We start from the raw sequence: 20,473 nt of genomic DNA, 5'->3' as shown, positions 1-20,473 counted from the left end.
CAGGGGGCAGACCAACAGACAGGAACCTGACTGTAAATCTCTATGGATCATTGTGGCCCGAATGTGCACCGGAGGCAGAGGGGAACAGCCCGCATGGCCTTCTTAAAGGCCTTGATAAGCTGCCGCATTACTAATGGTCAAGGAAATTTGGGGTGCAGCAGAACGAGTTGTGGAATAGGTTCTTCGAACAGGAACCAAGAGTGAAATCAATTGGTAGCTTGATGTCCTCTTGACTTCTCTTTACACAGAGTGTGGTGGGATGGAGTTGAGGCTCGCTTCCACTTTCTGTGCTTCTTCGATTTTGATGCTGACTTACCAGGTGGTTCAACCCTGAAGCAGACCTGTCACGGGAGAAGCCTAAAAGTGGGAATGGGTCTGTACCTTCAACTTGGAGCAGGAGTGGGACTTGTGCAAGATCTGCAAATTATTTTGGTGTTCAGCAACATACAACTCCACTTCATGGTCCAGGGTAGCTTTTGGTGCATGAGGGCACATTCTTCATGTCCTGGAGTCATGCCCCAAGCACAGGTTCTAACGGCAGACCTCATACTGGTGCATCCACTTTGTTTCTGACAGTCACAACACTGTTTGAACCCTGTAGCCGACAGCAGGGACAATGTTTGAAAGGATTCATCACCAAAGAAAGCAGGAACAGGGCTCCTGATCTGCATGCTGCTCTGTCACATCCAGGGTGGAATGAGGCCAATGCAGAGCTGCACAATGGCAACTAGTGGCACGCAGGAATACTGCTGTGAAGGATTCCGGATCCAGGAAAGCAACTCGGGAATAGTCTAGGAGTAGCTGTATCCATCAGAATCTACATATAATAATCAGGAAAAATTTACAAAAAGAAAATGCAATTAACAGCATGAGATATCAGGTAGCTATATGACTGAATATTTAAACTCCATCTCACAAGAATATTTTAAGAAATTTGACCCAGGACATTAAGCTCTATCTGTAATTGTGCGACTACAAATACACTGTAACCTTTTTAAAATACTGGGAATCTTAACAGTGTTTTTGTTCATATATTCTTCAAACAACTAGGTTCCATTCTTACCTTTCTCGCAATGCTGGGTTCCTCAGGGCTGCAATGAGGGGCATTGTCCTTTTAAACTGATCTATCCTGTTCTTTGAAGTTTCCACCACTTCCCAGTTCTTTTCCTTTAAATTGAAAATTTAAACAGATTAAGGCCATACACTGCACTACAAACATTTTAGTTCAGAAATATAGGAACAAAATCTAACTAAGAAAAAAGGCTATTTCCCTGTAACAAATGATCTTCATTACACAAAGGAAGCTTTGCCATTTTGGAATAGGCATCATTCCATTTAAAAATAGAAAATGTGTCTGGAGCTTAGACCACGGAAGTGGTGGCAGGTGCTTTGTTGGCAAAACTTGCTGCTCTTCTGCCTTCCACCGATCTAATACCTGTGCCTGCACCCCCAATCACAATGAGGAGGCCCTTGCTGGGTGCAGGGAGGAGATTGGTCAGGTGCAGGTGGCAGGACAGGAGAAGCTGAGAAGCACACTGAAGTTAGCACTGCCCATTTATATATTGCCTATTATGAATGTGCTTAATGGAAGGGGTCGTTGTTGAGTCACCACAGCACTGTCTCCTCCCATTTGCTTGGCTTTTGTCCTGCTCCTAGTATATGTCCCTTCCCCGACCCCTAGCATATTTCTCTTGTTCTGCTGTCCGTCTGAACATTGGGCTCTGATATTGGTTGCTCCATGTGGCTTTTGCTGAAATATGATGAGTTACCATCATTTTTTGGGAAGTGAGGAGGTCTAGTTTGTGCTTAAATAGTTTATTTTTCTTCTTCTTGGATGATGCAAATACAAGGCTAGGGGTGTGGTATGTCAGCAAAATCAGATGATGAAGGCACCGCGCCACAGAAGAATAAGTTACTTACCTTCGGTAGCGCTTTTTCTGGTGGATACAATAACTACCTGTGGATTCCTCACCTAAAGAATTCTCCCGCGCGCCAGCCCTCAACGGAAATTTCTTCTAGCTCTGCACGTCGACAATGACGTCACAATCGCCCGACGCCACATGATGTCATCCAGGCAATAAGAAGCCCTCGTCGACGTGCAGATGTCAGTTTTCACCATTTTTACGTGCCATAGAGGCGAACAGGTTAAACCTAAAGAGTACACATTCATCCAGAATAGATGAAAATAAAACATTTAATATAAAACTCAACAAAAGTCACAGATATGACTGCTCAAACCGAGATAGAAATAAATATATATATATATGAGTATAAATTCAGTCCAAAATGTCCCTTTCACTATCTTAATGTGCAAAGGAAAAGTATATACAATGAATACAACCATATGCATGAAACAGCTATATACATATATTACAAGATCAAGGATGCGCACCCAAAGAAATCTTGGTTTGACCAGACAGGCAACGGGGAAGTGGGTGGGACCGTGAGGAATCCACAGGTAGTTACTGTATCCACCAGAAAAAGCGCTACCGAAGGTAAGTAACTTATTCTTCTGATGGATACACCTACCTGTGGATTCCTCACCTAAAGAATAGAGTCCCAAAGCAGTAAACCCTCCGGTGGTGGGTGCCCGAATGGTCAAACCAAGAAATCTTGCAGCACCGAGCGAGCAAAATGGCCATCTCTCCTAACCTCAGAGTCCAAACAGTAATGCTTGGCAAAAGTATGGAGGGACGCCCAAGTCGCTGCCCTGCAGATGTCAGCCACAGGAACACCTCTAGCCAAAGCTGATGAAGCTGCTTTGGCTCTGGTGGAATGGGCACGAATCCCCACAGGTGGATCCTTCTTCGCCAAAGAATAGCAGATCTTAATACATAGAATGACCCACCTGGATAGCGTTCTCTTGTGGACCGCTCTACCTTTCCTCTTCCCCACGTATCCAACGAAGAGCTGTTCATCCTGTCTGAACTCTTTCGTCCTGGCGACGTAGAAGCTCAGAGCTCTACGCGGATCCAGCCGGTGGAGCCTCTCTTCCTCTTTGGATGGGTGAGGTGGAGGGTAAAAGGAAGAGAGAGTAATCGACTGCCCCAGGTGAAAGGATATAACAACCTTCGGTAGGAAAGCCGCCTTGGTCCTCAACACCACTTTGTCCTTAAAGAAAGAAAGGTATGGGGTTTCCACTGAGAGAGCCTGAAGCTTGCTAACCCTTCTGGCAGATGTTATGGCCACCAGGAAAACAGTTTTTAATACCAGGTACCGTAAAGAACAAGAATGCATTGGTTCGAACGGAGCCCCCATAAGAAAAGTTAAGACTAAGTTAAGGTCCCACTGAGGCATAACGAATGGCGTGGGTGGATACCTATTAGTGAGCCCCTTTAGAAACTTTAAAACAATTGGTGATTTAAGGAAGGACGGCTGATCAGGAAGGCACAGAAAAGCAGATAGTGCTGACAGATAACCCTTAACAGTGGCAATAGCGAAACCTTTCTGTGCCAGATGGAGTGCAAATGACAAAATGTCAGACAAACCAGCTTTTAAAGGATCTAAACTAGTCTCTCCACACCAGCTTGAAAATTTAGCCCAACAATTTGCATAGATTGACTTGGTGGAGTGTCGCCTGGCCGATAAAATAACTTCCACCACATCTGGAGGGAGAGAAAAGGAACTCAGATTGCCCCGTTCAATCTCCAGGCATGAAGATGCAGGCTCCTGAGGTAGGGGTGTAGAATCTGCCCCTGCGACTGCGAGAGGAGGTCCACCCTGCAAGGGAGACGGAGCGGAGGGCACTGAGAGAGTTGGAGTAGGTCCGAATACCACACCCTTCTCGGCCAATCCGGAGCTATTAAGATGACTTGAGCCCGGTCTTGGCGGATCTTCCTGAGAACTCGAGGAATCAAGGGTATGGGGGGAAACGCGTAAAGCAACTGCCCCTTCCAGGACATCTGAAACGCGTCCCCCAAAGCTCCTTGCACCGGATACTGGAGGCTGCAAAATAGCAGACACTGTGCATTCTCTTGAGTTGCAAACAGATCTATTTGTGGATATCCCCACATCCGGAAGATACCCAGAACTAGATCTGGATGAAGACGCCACTCGTGATCGACCGAGCTGCGTCGACTGAGAATGTCTGCACGCACGTTCAGGACTCCGGCCAAATGATGTGCAACTAAGCAGATCTTGTGATCCTGAAGTCAGGACCAGAGACGAAGAGCTTCTCTGCAGAGAAGATACGACCCCACTCCTCCCTGTTTGTTTATATACCACATCGCGGTCGTGTTGTCCGTTAGAATCTGGACTGATCGACCACGAATGGAAGGGAGGTAGGCCTTGAGTGCCAGACGTACTGCCTGGAACTCTAACAGATTGATATGCAACTTCTGTTCCCCCGGAGACCAAAGGTCTTTGATCTCCTGGTCCCCCAGATGAGCTCCCCACCCTAGAGTGGAAGCATCAGTTACCACCGTGGCCACTGGAGGAGGCAGCGAGAACAGCCTTCCTTGAGACAGGTTGTCGACCGCTGCCCACCATCGAAGATCCTCACCAGTCTCTCTGGAGATCTTTATCGAATCTTCGAGATCCCCTTTGTGTTGAAACCACTGCCTGCGGACGCACCACTGGAGAGCCCTCATGTGCCAGCGTGCATGAGTGACCAACAGTATGCAAGAAGCAAACAGACCGAGCAGACGAAGGACCTTGAGGACTGAAACTACCGCTCCATTTTGAAACATTGGAATCAACGCCTGAATGTCCTGGACCCGCTGGAGTGGAGGAAAGGCCCGATTCAATGTCGTGTCCAACACTGCCCCTATGAACAGGAGGCGTTGAGAGGGCTCCAGTTGAGATTTGGGTACATTGACTGAAAAACCCAGGTCGTACAACAATTGAGTCGCCGACTGGAGATGGCACCGCACGAGCCCTGGAGTTTTGGCCTTGATTATCCAATCGTCCAGATAGGGAAACACAGCTATCCCCCTTCTTCTGAGCTCTGCTGCTACCACCGCCATCACCTTCGTGAAGACTCGAGGTGCTGAAGTAAGACCAAAGGGAAGGACCGCAAACTGATAATGCTGTGATCCCACTACAAACCGGAGATACTTCCTGTGCGATTTGAGGATCGGAATATGAAAATACGCGTCCTGCAAATCGACCAACACCATCCAGTCTCCTTTGTTCAACGCCAAAAGAACCTGTGAGAGGGTGAGCATTTTTAACTTTTCCTGTTTGAGGAACCAATTCAAAATCCTCAAGTCCAAAATCGGTCTCAGTCGACCATCCTTTTTGGGAATCAGAAAGTATCTTGAATAGCACCCCTGACCCCTCTCTTGCTCGGGAACCAACTCTATTGCACCTTTTTGTAATAGGGATAATACCTCCTGCTGTAACAGGAGAAGATGGTCTTCCGAACAGAAGGATGGGCGGGGAGGGAAGGTCGGAGGGAATTCCCAAAAGGGAAGAGCTCTTCACAATGTCGATGACCCAGGAGTCCGATGTTATGACCTCCCACTTTGAAAGAAAAGAGGCAAGTCTCCCCCCTACCGGAGACGAATGGACAGGGAGTGTTGGAGGACTACGGCTGCTTTCCTTGCTGCACCCCTCCCGAGGAAGAGGCAGAGTGCTGCAAGGTGGCTCCTCTCGTACGGACTCTGCCCCTGCCCCTGAAGGATCTGTAAGGCAGGGTAGAAGTAGATTGTTGTGGTCCTTGCAATCTTCCTCGAAAGGAACCACGTCCAAATCCCTTAAATCTCCGAAAACCTCTGAAGGTGGATGAGGCCGACGACTGGAGTCCCAAAGACCTAGCTGTCGCTCTGCTCTCTTTAAAACGTTCCAAGGCAGAGTCAGCCTTAGAGCCGAAGAGCTTTTCTCCATCAAACGGAAGATCAAGGAGTGTGGCCTGCACGTCTGACGAGAAGCCTGATGATCGAAGCCACGACTGCCTCCTAGAGACTATGGTGGTGCCCATAGCCCTAGCCACCGAGTCCGAAGTGTCCAATCCAGACTGGATCACTTGTGTCGCAGCCGCCTGAGCATCCGCTAATAGTTGCAGCATCTCCTGGGACAAATTAGGGTGGCCCTTCGCCTCTTCCATAAGGGCATGGATGTAATGCCCCAGTATGCATGTGGCATTGGAAGATTTTAGGGCCATACTGCAAGATGAAAATGTCTTTTTAGAAGAATGGTCCAACTTTTTTGGCTCCCTGTCCGCAGGGGCACCAGGAAACAAACCAGGAGAGGATCTGGAAGAAAATGAAGCTTGGACGACTAGGCTCTCCGGAGTTGGTTGCCTGGAAAGGAACACCGGATCCCCAGGCGCCGTCCTGTACCGCCGAGCCACCGCTCTGTTGACCGCAGCGGTGGATACAGTTTCAGCCAGATATCCTTAATGGGGTCCAGCAGAGCCTCACTGAATGGAAGAAGAGGCTCAGCAGAAGCAGACGTCGGATGGAGGACTTCTGTCAATAAATTTCTCTTGACCTCCACGGTAGGAAGGGGAAGATCCAAAAAGTCTGCAGCCTTACGAATGATTGCATGGAAAGAAGCAGCTTCCTCCGTGACCTCTCCAGGGGAAGCCAGATCCCATTCCGGGGTAGTGTCAAGGCCACTAGCTGAGTCCAGTCCCTGGAAGTCACCTGAGTCTCTATAACTTCTCCTTCCTCCAGGTGTTACCTGCGTACTCCTCCTCCTCCAAGAGATGAAGGGCCAGACGTCTTGACCTAAGTCTTGACTCCAAGCCTGGAGTCGACAAGGCGTCGGCCGACACCAAAGATCTTCGTCGGCGCCGAACCTCAGATCCGTCCGAAGCCAGAGGCTCCGGCTCCAAAGTGTTCTTGGACGTCGATCGGATCAGAGGCGAATCCAACGGCGCCGTAACAGGTGTAGCCATCCTGGGCGACGTCGTAGGCATCGGCGCCGTCGTAGGCATAGGCGCTGCTTCAGGTGCAGCAGACAAAAACGGGGTGAACGGCGCCGACCTGTAAGACGCCGGAACACCCAAATCATAGGCCAAAGGGCCAGACGGACCTGCATGACTTGCACCCGGTGTCATGGAAGCAAAGATGTTATACATAGCGTTTAAAAACGCTGCAGGATCCGATCCCGGAGTCGGGAAAGCCGGGTACTGCTGCTGCTGCACCGGCGCCGGCAAAGCTGCCGAAGAGGGTCCAGGTAACTCCTGGCCAGGAGAACCCTCAGGTCTCTGGTGAGGCTCGACCTCGAAGACCGACCCGGGTGACGTCGGGGTCGTCGGAGGCGGAGGGGTGACGGTCGGGCTTATCTCCCATGTCGGACGATGCCGAACCGACGGAGAAGCCGATCTAGATCTGGACCGTCCCTTGCTCGATCGGCGCCGAGATCCATGACGGCGCCGAGATTCACTATGATGATGATGGCGAGACCTCGAAGATCTCGTCGAAGACTCCCTCCTATGACGCCTCTCCTTCTTCTTCTTGGACCGGGCCAAGAATAACTTTGCTTCCCTCTCCTTAAGTGCGTTGGCACGAACCGCATGCCTCGACCTCATGGTCGGAACTAAGGCACCAGAGGCAGGTTTCGTGGGGGTCGGTAACCGACATCTGACCCCCGCACTGGCTACAAGGTTTAAAGCCGGATTTTCTAGGCTGTGACATCGTAACCGCCGTTGGAAACAGTAGCTCCCTGTGAGCCTCGAAGAATTAACCGTTATTCGGGCACGGAAAAAAGGGAACTGACGTCTGCACGTCGACGAGGGCTTCTTTTGCCTGGATGACGTCATGTGGCGTCGCGTGGAGTCGGGCGATTGTGACGTCGATGTGCAGAGCTAGAAGAAATTTCCATTGAGGGCTAGCGCGAGGGAGAATTCTTTAGGTGAGGAATCCACAGGTAGGTGTATCCATCAGAATAAAGATTTACTTACCTGTAATTACAGTTCTTCAGCAATAGAATCTTTTATAGATTCACCACTTGAATTACTCCCCGACATCAGGCTGAGAACCCTCGGTAGTCAATGTTAACTTAGCAGTATTTAAAATACAGCAACTGACACTGAATATAAATGGAAAAGGGCCAGAGTAGCCCATCCACCTCATTATATGACCTTAAATCAACCCAATCAGGTGGAGTGACTCAGAGTTCTAACCCTCCTCTGAGGCATCAACGGTCAGATTTTCTGTACCATGTATAAGGCAGCATCTGCATAACAAAATTGAGGACACCTATGAATCTGTTACAGCTAAATCAAATCATTACATCTGATCAGTGAGGCAGAGAGGCACTGCATTTTAACCACTGTTAGATAGTCCTTCTAAAGAAACTACTGGTAGCCCATGAACGGAAAGGAGGATGGATGTAAGTGCATCTATGAAAGATATCAGTACTGAAGAACTATACTAACAGTTAAGTAATTTTTTCTTTACCAGCATGGGCTACTTCATAGATTCATATGCTCTTGAGTGCTATGGGCATGCTAGAAAAGTCCCCTGCACTGTCTCTCCGGTACTAATCACATCGCTATCCCATTCTAGCACTGGGGCTGGTTGAGATTTTTAAAAACTCCACGACCTGAAGATGGAGAGCGTCCCCTTTAGCCCTAGACTTTTTTTCTTTTAGTGATTATTATTGCACTTCGCACCTCCTCTTTCAAATTGCAGCATAATACCTTTATATCCTTGCTTGGGCGATCGTCGCAGTAGGAGGGTGGCAAAGTAAAGATCCACCCATAAGACACCAGGGAGGGGAGAGTGCCACCAAAGCATGGGTGAGTACTCCCCATCATAAAAAATTGGCCATTCGGCCTTTCTTCTTTCCTGTCGAGCAACTCAGGTTCTATACCCAAGTCGTCCCCTTAGGGGAAATAAAGCCCACAATCACATGGAACTAAAAAAAGAAAAATAGGCAGAGCAGCCAACCCAGGCATTGGGCTGTGCCTCCACCTCCTAGATACTTTTTGCCCCACCCCTAGCCCTTCCAGGGTGATTGGAGGGGTTAGCCCTCAATCTGCCATGGACAGGGGGGTGTGGTAGAGGGTCCAGAAAGCTATCTGCACAGCATATATTTCCTATATTCAAGAAAACTGGGTGGGCGCGGCCTGTCTTGCTATGGGCCATGCCCTCACCCCCTAATGGCCACACAAGTCTTTCTGCCCTTCTGGGAAGCAGATTAAAGCTTTTGTCCTCAATGTGCCCCCCAGGGGGCAGAAAGTCTGTTAGACATCAATGATTATATTTAAAAAAACAGAATGCGGGTGGGTGGCCCACCAAGGCATCGGGCCATGAACCCACCCCTAAAGTGCTCAACAGGCTATCTCCCTCACCCCGAGGGGTGGGGCTTGTTCCTACTTTGCCTCCCTGGAAGGCCAGAAAGCACACTACACACACGGTATTATTTTTGTGTACACAAAATATGGGATGGGGCTGTCTCCTCAGGTACTGGCCTGATCCCCATGCGTAAAGGTGCTAAACAGGCATTTTTCCCCATCAAGGGGATCATTCGAGGTTTCGCCGTAATGTAAGCCCCCCTGCTAGTTCAGAAAGCCCACTAGACACCAAAGATTATTAGGTTTTATATAAAATAAAAAAATAAAAAAACGGGCTGGGCATCAGGCCTTTAGCTACCCTTTAATGGGTCAAATAGTCTTTCTATACCCCCCAGGGGTGTTGATTCAGCGTTTCACCCAAATCTCCTTCCCACCCCCCACCGCCAGCCATGACATCAGAAAGACACTAGACATACTGTGGCGATTAGTATCAGCATACACAGTCCCTTTTTAGGTTGAGTGTAGCAGCGCACATGCGCTGCTTTTCTGACATGTTGGTATGTATCTGGGCTTTTAACAATGCCCACCTCACGCCCATCACTATCACTCATTCGAGGGCTTGCCCTTCAAAAATCCTTTGATGACATTGGTAAATGGTTTACGTTTGCCCCCCCCCCCCTTGTGGAGGTTTTGTTACCGCCTTGGCTATCACCCCTGTTTCATGGCTAATTGAACTTTTGCTGATAAGTTTGACTGCAAGCAAACTTCTTTTTCCTTTCGTGTCTCTCCTTATCGCTGATGCTCATGGCAGCCATGCGCTGGGATTTGGCTCGCTTATGTGAAACTGTTTTACTTTTGATTTTCAAGTTACGTGGCAAGAAGAGTCCGGTTAGGAGTTTACAACACTAATAGCTGTAACTCAAGCAAATCTGAGACCCCCTGCATTGCAAATGCTTGTTTAACTTCTGTTACACTCCTGGAACTAGTGGGATTAGAGGAAAGCATACACAAATATCCCTGACCAGGGAACAAAAAATGCCTCTCCTTGGGAGTCGGGATACCACCAATTGCTTGCACAGCTTTGGCATTTTGAGTACTCTGGTGTTGTAAATAGATTTAGAGTGTGCCTCATCTCTGAAATACCTGCTACAGCAGTCTGAAGTCCACCACAAACCGGAGATACTTCCTGTGTGACTTGATAATGGGGATATGAAAATAGGCATCCTGCAAGTCGACAGACACCATCCAATCCTCTTTGTTCAACACCAGAAGCACCTGCGCTAGAGTCAGCATTTTGAATTTCTCCTGCTTGAGGAACCAATTCAAAATCCTCAGATCCTGGATAGGCTTCAATCGACCATCCTTCTTGGGAATCAGAAAGTATGTTGAATAGCAACCCTGGCCCCTTTCATGCTCTGGAACCAACTCCACTGCGCCGTTTGATAAAAGGACTTGAACCTCCTGCTGCAACAACAGGAGATGATCTTCTGAACAATAAGAAGGACGGGGAGGGATGGGAGGGGTAAACTCCCAAAAAGGAAGGGCATACCCTTTCCTCACAATATTTAGTACCCAGGAGTCCGATGTGACTAACTCCCACTCGTGGAGAAAATGAAATAACCTTCCCCCTACGGGAGAAGCATGACTTTAAATGGATGGAAAACTAGGGCTGCTTTCCTTGATGTGCTCCCCCAGAGGAAGAAGGTGAGGCAGGGTGCTGCTGGGTGACTCCTTGTGTCCTAACACTCCCCCGCCCTCTAAAAGATCTATATGGAAGGTTAACGGGCTGTTGAGTTGTGGGTTGAGGTCTTCCACGATAAGCGGCTCCACTGCCAAACCCCCTAAACCTCCGAAAGGATCTGAAGGCAGTAAATGTGGAAGCGTGCAGTCCAAAAGACTTTGCTGTGGCCCTTCTATCTTTGAAGCGCTCTAAGGCAGAGTACGCTTTAGCCCCTAACAACTTTTCACCGTCAAAAGGGAGGTCCAATAAAGTTGTCTGGACATCTGTCGAAAACCCAGAAGACCTAAACCCAGAAGACCTTAACCACGCATGTCTCCTGGTGGCCACTGAAGTACCCATTGCCATGGCTACTGAGTCTGCAGTATCCACACTAGACTGGATGATCTGTTTGTCCGTAGCTTAGGTGTCCAACAGGAGCTCGTTGAACTGCCCCTGCATAACCTGAGGCAAGTTAAGCACTACAGCTCTAGCCGTGTCCATCAGGGCATGCGCATATCTACCCAACACACAGGTAGCATTGACCGATTTTAGGGCCATGCTGCAAGATGAGAAAGTCTTTTTAGCCACTTGCTCCATCCTCTTGGACTCCTTGTCCGAAGGAGTAACAGGGAAGGAACCAGGTGCAGAACAAGCCGAACAAGAAGACTGGACCACCAAGCTCTCAGGAGTCGGATGCTGGGACAAAAATCCTGGATCCCCAGGAGCAACCCTGTACCTCCTTGCTACAGTTCTGGACACAGCTGGTGATGTAACAGGCTTTCTCCAAACCTCTAAAATAAGCTCCATAAGAGCATAATTGAAAGGGAGCAGGGGCTCCGCTGAAGTAGAGGAAGGATGTAAAACTTCAGTCAAAATGTTTGTTTTAACTTCAGTAGCTGGCAATGGAAGCTCCAAAAAATCTGCAGCCTTCTTAATAACAGAATGATAGAAAGCCGCCTCTTCCATAAATTCCCCCGTGGATGAAAGATCCCACTCAGGGGAGGTGACCAGCCCACTAGCTGAGTCCAGGCCCTGAAACTCTCCCAAGGGCTCAGCAATCTCTCCTTCCTCCAATAGCTGTCTTTGGTACTCTTGCTCTTCCAAGAGCCTCAACGCTCTCCTCCTCAACCTCAACCTGGCCTCCAACCTCGATAGAGAGTTAGCCGACAACGCTGGCTTCAAAACAGATGTGCGCGGTAAGGGAGAAGAAGGAGATGCACTCTGTTCCGACCGGGACCCATCAGGCGCCGGAGTTGACTTCATCAGCGCCGTTGGCATATGAAACGATGTCTTCGGCGCCGTCAGCCTATGAGGTGATGTCATCAGTGCTGAAAAGGCCCCCTCAGCCTGATAGAAAGGCACAAACTGAGCCGACTTGTATGGAGCCGGAGAGCCCAAGGAGAACGCCAAAGGACCAGTGGGTCCATCCGGTGCACCAGCAGGGGCCATAGCCTTATTAAAGATACAGAACAAGGGATTCAGAAAAGCTGCCTGATCTGCTCCTGGAGTCGGGAAGGCAGGAAACCTTTGTTCTTCCTGCGGTGATTGGGCGGATCCGGAACCTGTGCCACTGACTCCTGAACCCCAGGCGAAAAGTGAGTTGGAGGACTCGCCGGGGACTCGACCACCTCAATGAGTGATGGCGAAGGAGAAGCCTGAGGACTTTGAGGTTGGGGAGTTACAGTAGGACTAACCTCCCATGCTGTCCGACGCCACCTTGATGGAGACCGAGATCGAAACCGATCTCTAGAAGAATGACATTCAGAGTCGTGCCGGCGCTGCTTCTTGTGTGACCTCGACAAATTATGGGATGACGAGTCCCTTGTCTTGGACCTTCGGTGACTTCTGTGTCTTTTCTTCGCTTTAGCTAAAAAGAGCTTCGCTTTTCTTTCTTTCAGCGCCTTCAGATTCGTCCTTTGGCAGGACACGCACTCTTCTACGTTGTGGTCTGAACTGAGACACCATAAACAGTCATCATGAGGGACCATGACAGACATACGACCCCCGCACTCACCACAAGAGCTAGGAGAAAACCGTTGAAGGCACGGAAAAAAGGGAAATGACGTCAGCACGCCGGCGAGGACTTCTTATTGTCACAATGACGTCAGACGGAGTCGCGTGCGGAGCCGTGCAATTGTGACGTCCTCGTGGACGTGAAGAGCTGGGAAGAAAGTTTCAGTTGAATTCTGGTGCATTGGACAAATTCATAAGGTGAGGAATCCACAGGTAGTTGTATCCATCAGAAGAGTCGCATGCTGAAGCATGCCTACACACAACCACACCTGGTTATAGTTAACTTAGGTCACAAGTTATAGCTACTTGAGATTACTATAGCTGGTAAATTTCTGTGGTTTTTAGAGTTTCAAACTTTTAGTTTGTTACTGAACATTTCAACTAACTATAATGTTACTTTAACCTTCGTTTTTCTAGGTCTTTTTTCACATTAAGCAATATTTTATTACTATGGGTAAAGCAACCCCCCCCCCCCGAAGGCTGTTAACCCCATGCTGTGTAAAACCTTCATAGGCCCGAGGTACCGTCCCCCCTGGGTCAGAATTCTATTTAAAAAAAGGGCTCATTAGGCACTGGGGACTCCATCCTGCAGGGCTTTATGTATTTGAAATGGGGAGAGGGGACTACACAGGCCTCAGGGACCCTATCCCCCAGGGCTTTCTTTATAATAGGTGGGTGTCCGGGTGCCCACTCAGGGCACCCACCAAGTACAAGTTGGGGGCTGAGGGGGAGCCCCAGGATATGGTATTGTTCCTGCCTGAAGCAGATATTTATGCTGCTCCCTCGGGGCGGGAGCACTCTGTTATTCTGGGTCCCTGCCTGCATCAGTGTGGACAGGGAAATAGAAAACTAATCTGCTCCCAGCCTGTGGAAGCATTGTTAAACGTACCACCGCCTGGGAGCAGGCTTAGGGCCTGATTTAGATCTTGGCGGATAAGTTACTCCTTCACAATGGTGATGGATATCCCATCCGCCGAAATACAAATCCCATAGGATATAATGGGGTTTATATGTCGGCGGACAGGATATCTGTCACAGTTGTAACGGAGTAACTCGTCCGCCAAGATCTAAATCAGGCCCTTAGTGTTACATTGCTGTTTGTCAGGAGATTTGAAAAATGCTCCCCCCAGACGGGAGCAAAGGAAACTACTGTGTACAAGAGATGGGCACCCTGGGATACAGTTACTAAGCCGGTCCTGGGAGATGGGGTTCCTGGGGCCTCGTAAAGGCCCCCTCCCCTATAATTTATGTTTCGACCCACAGGGAATGGGGTCCCTCGGGCCTAATTAGGCTCAGGGAAGGGGTCATACGCGCCCTCTCCTTTCAATGTATTGCTCAGCCCCAGGGAATAGGGCCCTAGGGCCTTTTTAAGCTAGAGGAGGGGGGAACAAGCAGCCCCTCTCTTCTTTAATTTATATTTCGACTGCCAGGGGATGGGGTCCTTGGGGTCGAATTGAACAAAAATTGGAATAAAACCCTTGATAAGCCTTGGAATCAGATAATGGCTGAAAGGCGACAGATGTTAATGATGCTCCTTTGTTGAAGTTGTAAGCGGTTTTCACATACATGCTGTTGTATGTCCAGGCTCTACTGTCTAACTCCCAACAAGCTTCTGTAATTTTTTTTTAATAGACTGAAAGATCTACCCAAAACTCCTCTCCTTGCCGTTGGCATGGAAAACGGAGGGGGCAGCCTATCTCGAAAGGTAGGTACATTTGGCTGCTGGCTTGGCCTTTATTGTTTGCTTGATCCCTCTGCTTTCTTTGTTTTGTGTGCCATCTGATTTTTATCTCCAATATTTAGCAGCAGGTTGATTTTGGAGATAAGTATCCCATGTCTGCAGGAACAAAAAGTTGTGGAAAGTCCTGTCCTGGCTACAATGACCTCTTTGATTGTACTTACTCTTGGCTCATATATTAAACGTGGCCTTGCCTCGTTTGTAGAACTCCGAAAGATTCTATAATGCCTGTCATTATGGCCTACAAGACATCATCAACGTGTTTGCCAAACAAATGCTTGCCTGCAAATGGAATGATGCGTATCCTCAACTGGACAGCCAAACAAAATGTAGTGCTAAGCGGCCAGCCAAGATGCCTATCATTGACATCTGACTATAACTGGGGTTATAAGCATCCAGTGATGCATCTATGTGGATGGATGAAGTTGCTTCTGATTCTCTTAATTTGTGCTTTGTTTGAACTTGACAGTTGTCTGCAAGTTTGTTGACAAGATTGCCTTAGTGTTTGTTGTTTTCACTGCTGTTGCAGCATAGACTCCAATTCTGTTCCTCAAGGTAAGAAACATCTTGCCCTCTATGTCCCCAGACACACCACATGGAGATGAGGAATTCCTGATTGACTTTGCACTGCGTTTGATATAATGGAGTCAGTTTCAACTTGATTTAACAGGTACACACGAGTGGAATCTGTTGCTGTGTTGCACATACATGACAGGCCTTCTTCCAAGATGTAATCAAGGACAATCCGGACAGCCCTAATAGAACTTTTATTTTTGACTTTAAAATAAAAAAAAGAGTTCCTTCTCCACAGCTTTTTTTCAGATTAAGTTTTGGTGCTGCCCTGTCAACCGAAATGTGGAAGTTATGAATATCATTTGGTGACAAGTCTGTGGGAGCCGATTCTCAAAACATAATCTTTCCACTCAGGGTCTTTTTTATTTTCATTCCTTGTGTTACTGTCTTGGTGGTGTCACTCGTTGTCATCATCTCTATTATCATCTCCAAGATCAGCTTCTGAAAGATGGTTTTGGCTCAGTGCCTATCTTGGCAAGTCAGAAGGTGGACTTGTAAACACTTTTGAAGGAGTTATTTGAGGACGCAGAGAGGGTCAATGAGTCATCTCAGCATCTCAGGTTCTGTTAATGAAACCAGTCAAAGAGTCAAATCTGCCATAGGGGACTGGAAAGTAGGCTATAGGTACACTGGAGATAACCTGCTATAAAATCCATACATAACTGAACCATTTATGTCCCTGAATCAGGTGACATTTCCATATTAAAGGGTCAACCATAATATGATGAATCTTTGTAGCCAAATGCTTCTTCCTCTTCTGAGTCAGCAGGTACTTAGGGGATATCAAGGTCACGTGGTCGCTCTGCTTGGGAGTCAACTTTAGAAAGCATTTTGTATCCTAATATACAATGTTGACTGTCCCTACCATCTAACCAAGATTGCTGAATCCGCATGCGCAGATGCAGTGGACTAATTGTCCAAAAGGTGTGCCGGCATCTCCAGGATGAGTCGTATAGGTGACAAAAAGTGCAAAAGTAGGTGGCGTGCATGGAATTGGTTTTGGAGCAATGCTGTCATAATCTGTTGTCAATGTAGTGGTTGATGGTGTTGGTGTCATTGCAGCTGGTGCCAGGGCAGCAAATGCCACCGAACATACAGGTGTAAGATGCTGTGGTTCTGATTAAGGTGACTTTGTTGATGACAGTTCCTTGATCAACGAAGGGGTATTCAATGTCAGTAGCAGACCTGCCTTATTCAACAAGATGTTAAGTTGTTGACATCATTTTAGTCAATGGCTTTAAAATCAGCATTCCTGAAATAATGTTCATCATCAGCGTCAACAGTGCTTATTAGTTGTAAGTCACTGAAAGTAGTGATGACTTCTTGAAGGTGACTAAGCTCTGTATTCAACTGGTGGGACCTCAACATGACCAGAAAAATGCACCTTGAACCTTCAAGGCAGGCAGAGTTGGCTTTCGTAGGGAGTTGTACACGGCTCAGGGAAAACACCTGTGATAGGAACATTTTTGGAAGCCACAAGATTTTGTGTGTGGGTTCTCAGTAAGATCTTCTTTGCCTTACATACCTCACATGGCTTGAAGACGGTTCTTGGATGAGAAGTTACATCAGCTTTCCAGTGAAGAGAGAAGCATACACTGCTTACTTTCTGTATGGGAAGTGAGATAGAGGTCTTTCTAGAGAAAATGTTCAAAAGAACAATCAGAGGATCACTCAGAGGATTCCTTGCTGCCTGATACAACACAGTAGAAAATATCACAGTTTGATGACTCTGAACAGTGTAAGTAGTCTGGGACCCTCCACCTTATTGGTTAAACTTTGCACAATAAAACAAGGTGAATAGGCTACTTGTGGTCTATAAATGTTTTTCATTTATTTTGAATGGCAACTGATTTATTGAGATACTGCTTTGAAAAAACGCACTATCAAGGATTCCCAGCCTGAAGTTGGGAGACTTTTTAAAGCATCTGAATCTATGAAATATCCAAAGCTGGAGAACTGACAGTGCCCCTCGCTCCACTGCACAATTCTAGAAACAAAGAGAGCACGGGCTACTCCCCAGTCTTCAACTCCTCCAGAGTTCACTTCAGGACTCTTCAGGAAACACAAGGTACTAAAAATGTGAATGAGTGCCCTAGAGGTCCTGACCATGAGTAGAAACACATGAGGCCAAGCAAACCGGCATAAAGCACCTCACAAGTGGGTGCAGGGTCATGGATGGCAGCAGGGGCAATGACAACAGAGCCTTGAAGATTGGGGTGGCGATTTCCAGTACACACTTGTGCTAGACTGGAGTTGAAGCAAGGATAGCTACAGGTCCCTAGCAGGTAGAGGGAGTGAGATGTGGTGACAAGCATTTATGGCAGCGGCAGCTGCAGAATGCTTTCCCAACGAAGCACCTCAATGGAGAAACATTATAGTACCTCCAATAAGAGATCAAATACTGAGTGTGAGTGTCTGTAGGTGCAGGGTATGGGGCAGCAATTGCAGTAATTTGCTACATTCTCACCAGGTAAACACACAATGAGTGGTTGGCTTGAGGAATAAGAGGTTGATGCCGCTAACGTGTGATACTCCCCCAGACATAACATCCTGCAGGTGTTAAGACCAGATTCTAAGAGCAGGCTGGATTTGATGGTCGCTGCACCTCCAAAGCTGAGGGCTTACTTTTAAAATCCAACATCCTACACACTCCATCCTCTCTTGACATGATATCAGCCCCCATTCTCCAGGAATAGAACCTACACCAACATTCTTGCCAACATGAACCTGACAAGGGGTGTCACCACTGGTTTAAAAAATCCCTTCCACACACTCCGGGCTCCATCCATCCACTTTTGACTAATAGAACGCATCTGTACACTCAGATGCACTGGCCTGCTTACCATATTGACATGGAGCAGAGGAAAAGCAACACTAGACAGTGATCTCTATAGAGCTTTGGGATACTTTGACTTAGTTTTTCTTCAGCCTAATGGATGGGGAATACAGAAAATGACGGATGGGGTGACCTAATGCCGTAGTGGCAAGAGAGTGACTGCACTGAACCATCCTTATACCTTACTTGTTGCCTCTTGGAGAGTTCTTCAAAGGAGGAGAACAGAATACGTGTGTCACGTTATGTAAGTTTCAAAGTCTCATGTACTGGGGCCCTGTGTCAACCACCTTCTCATTTTCTCATTCTGGCTTGTCCAGCATGCTTTCCTGTGTAGGAGACCAATGTCACAAGTCTCCTGAAAGGTGCTCTGCAGTAACTGTGTATGTGTTCCCAAACAGGGTTCTAGATTTTACTGGATGGTAGAGGTGATCCTTTCTGAATGTGTAGCTTCTTTCCCCATTACCAGGCTATTAACAGTTGTTAGAAGCTCATCTGAACATCTTATTATAGAACTTTTTACCTGAATCCCACACTCCCTTTGTGGATCAGTTTAGGCTGCCATGAGTGGACACCTGGTGTCCCTGCTCAAATGTTATGTGCATGACAGTGCTTGAGAACATGAGAGGCTGGGTAGCTCTCTGCTTTTCCTCCTAGATGTGAGCAGCCTCCACCAAGATATAGGTTGCTCATATGATTTAGTGATGGTGATTTGCTTAAAAGGCTAGTTCTTATGTTGTACATATAACGCTGAATATGGATGTCGAACTTGAGTCAACTAGGACTTGATATCAGAATTATTTTAAATTAAAGGCAACATGATTTGATCCCTCAAAGAATACCAAAATATGAATTACTGATAATATTCTTGTATTTGTTTATTCACAGATATGACAAAAAAAACTCAAATAAATTTACAATGGGGTGTATCTAAAGTTCACTTCACATATGCCTGTATATTAAACGCTACCAATCAGCCTGCAGTACTTATTGTGCCACCCACTTAAGTAGCACCTTAAAATTTGTCCCAGGCCCGCCATTCCAGCCTGAATGCAGTTTTAAACTGCCATGTTGACTTGGCATTTAAAACCCACCGCCAAGTCTTAAACTCTCCTTTTATTACATATAAATCACCCCTAGGTTAGGCCTTAGGTAGCCCATAGGGCAGGGTGTTGTGTAGTTAGAAGGTTGGACTTTGTGAATTCCTCCCAGATAGTCAAATAATAGAAGGGTTTGGGTGTACCTCAATGGGCCACCTGCTGGCAGGATGGGAGGGGGCAGAGCTGAGCACAGCCCCACTTAAAGCTCAATTGTTTATGCTCTCCCTTCACACGGAGGGCCTAATGACCCTGCATTTTCACTGCAACCACCTTGGAGCCAGGGCAGGGGAGTCAGGAAATTTCGTGCACTTCAAAAAACATTTTCAGAAGCTTCTTCCAACTTGCAAAAGAAGGGCACCAGGGTGTAAAAATTAGAACGTCAAAACCACTCTTCAGTTCTCTCCTGGACCTGAGGAGGGACTCTGAGGATTGCCTGCTGCTGTGACCTGTTGTGCACCCTGCCAGACTACTGCTGTACCTGCAAGGACTGCTTTGCTGCCTCGAGCCTGCATCAAACCCTCAGAAGCCAGCCCTACTGTTGATCCCTACACCTTCATCTGCACCCAGGACTACCAGAGGTGACTGAAAGGGCTAGTTTTCTGTCTTCCTCTTCACAGCAACAGGGACATAAAAGGCCCCCACAATCTAGAACCCACACATGGACCGAGCCTGAGTGAGTCTTGCCCCCCCCCCCCCCCCCCACCCCCGCCAGAAGAAGTGTTCCACCAATTCAGGAGATTTGGTTGAGGTTCTAAAGGTGTCCAGATGGCCAAATCCAGACCTGAGAATTCTCATAAAAAAACGAGAACCCGGAGGAGACCGGGACTAGTCTGCTCCCTATCAGCTTGAGGTGTAGTGCTTGTCGGAGTGACTTTGTGGGTTATACCGCTATGTTCTACTCCACAGCAACAAATCCCTTGCAGCGGGATCCTCACCAAAGAAGTATACAACCTTGTGGAACTGTTTTCGGCTACAGCCCTGTGGCTCGTCCCACTAGAGATTTTCGACTTTCATTTCGGTGACTAAATCCAAAGGTAGAAATCTTCACTGCGGCTTCGACCCAAGGCCATCTGATAATGATGCTCCCTCCTCGGACACCTCCTGCAGCCTTGCCTGGCTGAACTTTACATTCTCAGACAGCTTTTCTCAAAATTTCTTCTAAGTAAGCACTATTCGGGCCCAATCCTCTTTCTGTATGCGAACAGTCATATTTTTCGACTTTGACCTAGTGTCAAGCAACTAAATGTCCGGGTTTTCCACTTTGATCCTTTGGGTGTTAGTTTTTACTATAAGCTTAACAAATTCATAA

The 20,473-nt window shown here is 47.6% G+C and overlaps 1 protein-coding gene across 1 annotated transcript in view; it reads right to left on the bottom strand.

Moving 5' to 3' along the window:
• DNAH2 (dynein axonemal heavy chain 2) overlaps window positions 1-20,473 on the bottom strand; it is a 1,666,550-nt gene that overhangs the window by 1,020,448 nt on the left and 625,629 nt on the right. Inside the window, exon 26 of the mRNA XM_069218683.1 lies at window positions 1,064-1,167. Coding sequence (XP_069074784.1) covers window positions 1,064-1,167 — 104 coding nt within the window. The remainder of the gene's footprint in view (window positions 1-1,063; window positions 1,168-20,473) is intronic.

Source organism: Pleurodeles waltl, chromosome 12 (genome assembly GCF_031143425.1).
Source record: "Pleurodeles waltl isolate 20211129_DDA chromosome 12, aPleWal1.hap1.20221129, whole genome shotgun sequence".
NCBI lineage: Eukaryota > Metazoa > Chordata > Amphibia > Caudata > Salamandridae > Pleurodeles > Pleurodeles waltl.
Note: the sequence above shows the minus strand (reverse complement) of the source record. Positions and strands in the feature narration are given on the sequence as shown.